We start from the raw sequence: 5,264 nt of genomic DNA on the forward strand, positions 1-5,264 counted from the left end.
TTTTAAATCTGAAAGTGCACAGTGTATAAAGTTATTGTCTCTAAAAAAAAGAGTAGATTCTGAATCATTAAACCAGTCGTTTTTAAAACGAATCCCAAGCCGTTTCATGTTGACGTCAACATGAAACATTAGCATATTGCCCGCCCACTTTTGGACTTTTCTCGTTGGTCTGAATGAAAATGCTAATTAATTTTTTGCCACTAGGTGCCACTTTTGGAGCGGTAAAATAGCAGTTTCCCCGGTAACGCTGTACACATCATTACCCATAATAGGGACACTTTAAAAATGATGAAGAAAAAAAAACATGCATGAATGAATTGTTCATAGTAAGATCAATATTTGCATGTATTTTCACTTTGTGATGACTTTAAGTGTAATGGTGAAAAGGAAGATTATCAGTACATAAATTTGTGTATAAATGTTGTTCTTCACACAAAACTATCATATGGACCTCGAAAATTCCATTAATCACTTTTATGGTGCTTCATTGTCCTTTTTGGAACTTATGAGGTCATGTTTTAAAAGAGCAGCATAAATAATCTTTTTAAAACATCTCTGTGTCCTACAGAAGAATTCCACACAAATTTAGAACAACATGAGGAGGATGAGTAAATAATGACAGATGATGAATGATTTATTTTTTTACTTTTAGGGGAGCTATTCCTATACCCTTTTCAGGAAAAGTGCTTATTTCAGGCAAAAGCTATATTTGGGAAGCATTATGGGTACGATGTTCTAAAATCTGCCTCCTTGCATTATGTGGTTTGTATTTGGTTGCCTCGATGAAAATGAATCAGCTCAGAAGCAGTGATTTTCTGGGACATAATGATAAAATGAAAGAATCCTGGTCTCCACTCCACTAGTTTACTGATGTTGTGCCGCTTGTCAGTGGCACTCAGGGCACGTGGGTCTGGCTGTGTTTATTTTATGTGCCCTTAGAGCCAACATCTGTGAATAATGTTTGAAAAGCAGGCAGAAATGTCAGCTCTCTGTTGTGGTTTGCATGGCCTGAACTGAAGTTGACTCCCAACTGATCTTACTGTGAACAATTGACCCTTTCTGTCTCACAGACTGCAGATTGCCATGGATGGTTGGCATCACATTCACTTTTGCACAGAACATACAGTAAGTGAAAGAAATGGAAATACTTAAGCTATAGAACTGAAACTCCTTCCTTCCCCCCTCTGCTTCCTTCCTTCCTCTCTTTCTTTTCAGTATTGAGTGGGACAGCATATAGAAGACAAGTAGTATAGTCGTTTATGGACTCTGTGTGGCAGATGTACATCTACATTTGCATTGTTGTCTACTAAAATCAAACACATCATCTGTCGACTCTTTAAATCTCTTTTACACTTTAGTTTCTCACGTTTGCATTCATTTCTTTCACATTTTCCTGACATTCATTTCTCCCCCTCAGCTTTTTGCATTGCTTGTCATTTGCATTTCCTGTGAATGTGTGTACTATGGTATTGACAAATGTGAAATAAGAGATATTGAGCTTGAATGTAAGGTATTGATTGTGTAGAGCAGTGGTCTGGTTTTATTTCTATTGACTGAAGTGAGTTTTAAATAGAAAAGGTCAAGGAATCAACAGGCACTAAATGTGAGAGGCGTGTGCTAAAAATGGCAGGTTGGTGTATTTGTCATGGTAAAGTGCGGTGACAATAAAGGTTACCTTAAGACTAGGGGGTGATGCGGGTGAAGTGATTTTGCTGGAAACTTTGCTGATGTGCATTGCAGTTTTGTGTGGGTGTGTGATGTGACACTGGCACATTAGTGATTAACGTAGGCTTAAACATTCATTTCCTCTGTTATCGTTCTATTTTTAAATAGATTTACATTTACATTGTCATTTAGCAGACACTTTTATCCAAAGCGACTTACAAATGAGGACAATCAAAGCAGTCAAAACTAACAAAAGAGCAACAATATATAAGTGCAAATAACAAGTCTCGGTTAGCCTAACGCAGTACACGTAGCAAGGTGTATATATATATATATATTATACACACACAATAATACGCCGTTCACTTGCAGAACGCAAGCTTCTAGAGGCACATAACTCTGATGTAATGAATTTAGGTAAATGGGTGTAGAGCCAGTGGTGGTTTTGTAGGCAAACATTATTGCCTTGAATTTTATGCGAGCAGCTATTGGTAGCCAGTGCAAACTGATAAACAGAGGTGTGACGCGTTCTTTTCGGCTCATTAAAGATTAATCTTGCAGCGGCATTTTGGATTAATTGTAGAGGTTTGATAGAAGTGGCTGGAAGACCTGCCAAGAGAGCATTGCAATAGTCCAGCCTAGACAGAACAAGAGCTTGAACAAGGAGTTGTGTTGCATGTTCTGAAAGAAAGGGCCTGATCTTCAAATAGTTGACCACATTATAGATTTTAATGACTAATGAAATACCCACAGTGTGTCTATTTATATACAGATGAGGTATTAGTTTTTTTTTAAACCGTATTAAAGATATACTCAGTACATTTTTGTTTTATTTTACACCAGCAGTTATACATCAAGCTCTCCTGCGGTTTATTCTTGATCTGTAGCATGACAACTTGACTCCAAATATGCATAGTTCCCTACTATAGGGGAAAACAGTGAAAGAGTACAGAACATACATGAATTCACAGTATAACAGTAGGTTTAAATGACTAAAAATGGCTTATTTTTTGTGAGTTGGTTTAAAAAAAGCAAAAGATTAAATGATAAAAAAGTACAATAGAATAATCTAAGACATTGAAAATAAAACACATACTAAAAAGCCAGATATAGGCCTATATTAGAAATAATTTACTTCCAAGTAAATATTTTAGGTTAAATTATTTCAGCTATATTTCAGCTGTACGCAGCTTATTAAAAAGTGTCAAAAGGTTTTACCGCACAGATTACGTGTTTGACTGTGTGTGTGTGTGTTTGTGAGCGAGCAAGAGAGAGAGAGGTGTGTATTTCCCTCTCCCCCTCCGTACCCAGTCTCACTCTACACGTCGTCTCCGTGATCTTCACAAGCAGTGCTCGTTACCAAGACAATCACGGATAACGAGGCTCGTCGTTCCGTCCCCGCGTCTCCTGTTACCGGAGTCTCGGGAATGTCGAATCCCAGGAAAGACTTTGACGTGAAACAGATCTTGCGCATCCGTTGGCGATGGTTCGGTCACCCCACGTCTCCTCCTTCTCCCGGTAACCAGCCTTCGGGAGATCTCTTCAGCAGCAGCGGTGGTAGGAGCCGGGGGACCGGAGGCTCCTCATCCGGCGGTGATCAGCCTTCCCTCGGCGGCTGCAGCAACTCCAGCGCCGCCGCCGGTCGAGAGCGAGTGAGAGAGAAAGAGAAAGGGAGAGGGAGAGAGAGGTGTGCATTTCCTTCTCTGCCTCCGTACTCGGTCTCTACACGTCGTCTCCGTGATCTTCGCCAGCAGTGCACGCGTGCTCCGTTACCAAGACAATCACGGATCACGAGGCTCGTCGTTCCGTCCCCGCGTCTCCCGTTACCGGAGTCTCGGGAATGTCGAATCCCAGGAAAGACTTTGACGTGAAACAGATCTTGCGCATCCGCTGGCGATGGTTCGGCCACCCCACATCTCCTCCTTCTCCCGGTAACCAGCCTTCGGGAGACCTCTTCAGCAGCAGCAGCCGGGGGACAGGAGGCTCCTCATCCGGCGGTGATCAGCCCTCTCTCGGCGGCTGCAGTAACTCCAACGCCGCCGCCGGTGCCAGTTCGAGTAACGGCAACTCTTCCTCCAACACAAACAACAATCGAAAGTTTGGAGATTCGGATCCAAATAGCGGGCACTCAGCAGCGGCAGCGGTGGTAGTTACTGCCTCCGCGTGTCCTCGGTCCATGAGCCAGCAGGAGTGCCGGAGCTCCCCGCCGGCGCCTTGGGTCTTCCCGGCTCACTCGCGCTCCAGCGAGAGCCTGGAGCCGCTCCTGCAGCTGAAGCAGAAGCAGCAGTCCACGCGTGTAAAAGACGCCCCTGGCCCTGGAGACGAGGAGAACAACAATAACGTGGAGTCTGACTCCAGCTCGTGCAGGTATGGGAAGCATTACTGGTGTGGTTCCAGTCGAGCACAGCAGGGCGCTTGTACTGAGCTGGTACCACTTCACAACAGATGTATCGCCAGCTGTTTTCTATTAAGATTAAACTATGTTACCACAAGCCCTCCCTTTTGTTTCCTCACACTCTCTCTGTATGATAAACAGTGCATATGGTATATTCAAATAATTAACTGAATGACAAAAACAAATATTGCTTAATATTAGGTAAATGTTTAACTTTTAAACACTCATAAACAGACACTAATGCGCTTGAGTTTATTTATAATCTATGATAGTATCAGAGATTACAGTCTGTTTTATATCAATTGTGCTGTTAAATGTTGGAGAAATTGTCATTATGTTGAATACAGCTCACTAAAGTATGAATTTGATGCAAGATAACGTCAATTGATATGTTTTTTTTTTACATGTTCTGCAGTGTGACATAATTATTTAATAAATATTTAGCATGAAGCTTTTACGACCTCATATTAATTGAGAGATTACATGCAATGTTTGTACTTATACAAATTAATTGGTCACACTGCAGGAAAATGTAACGAGCTAGTGATGGCAAAAAGGATGATTTGAAATATCGCAAAAGCAAATCGTTATCAGTTATAGGAAGAATTGCACCACACCTCTGGTTTAGGAGGTTGAATTGACAACAGCGGTCATATATTTCATAGCTTATTGTGTATGTCTTATCGAATGTGTTATTGGGTGTGGTGTTACTAGCTCAACTAAAAATTACAATTCTGCCATCATTTACTCAGTATCCACCATAACAAACCTGAACGAGTTCCTCTGCGGAACACAAAATATATATTTTTAAAGGGGTCATATGATGCGATTTAAAATGTTTCCTTTCTCTTTGGAGTGTTACAAGCTCTTGGTGCATAAAGAAGATCTGTAAAGTTGCAAAGACTAAAGTCTAAAATCCAAAGAGATATTCTTTATAAACGTTAAGAGTCAGCCACCCCTACCTAAAATGGCTCGTTCTAACTATCGATCTATCTATGTCGCTATGTGGGAAGATTTGCATAACGCCGCCCAAATGTTCACGCAAAGAAAGAAGGCGTAACTTTTATTCTCGCTGTAGTATTGTTGCCGCCGCCGCCATGTCGTGAAGGCGCTGTGTGCTTCGTTGTGAAAGCGAAACTACTTTGTTTGGTCTTCCAAAAGAGGACGATATCCGCTCACTCAAGCCGGCCTCCGCTCACTCTAG

At 41.6% G+C, this 5,264-nt stretch overlaps 1 protein-coding gene across 1 annotated transcript in view; it reads left to right on the forward strand.

The window, feature by feature from the left end:
* Positions 1 to 3,360: 3,360 nt before the first annotated feature.
* LOC107746020 (kelch-like protein 5) overlaps positions 3,361 to 5,264 on the forward strand; it is a 35,105-nt gene continuing 33,201 nt past the window's right edge. The window contains exon 1 of the mRNA XM_016560064.1: positions 3,361 to 4,032. Coding sequence (XP_016415550.1) covers positions 3,506 to 4,032 — 527 coding nt within the window. The 5' untranslated portion in view covers positions 3,361 to 3,505. The remainder of the gene's footprint in view (positions 4,033 to 5,264) is intronic.

The sequence above is a fragment of the Sinocyclocheilus rhinocerous genome, unplaced genomic scaffold, assembly GCF_001515625.1.
Source record: "Sinocyclocheilus rhinocerous isolate Xijiao unplaced genomic scaffold, SAMN03320098_v1.1 scaffold288, whole genome shotgun sequence".
In the NCBI taxonomy this organism is placed as follows: domain Eukaryota; kingdom Metazoa; phylum Chordata; class Actinopteri; order Cypriniformes; family Cyprinidae; genus Sinocyclocheilus; species Sinocyclocheilus rhinocerous.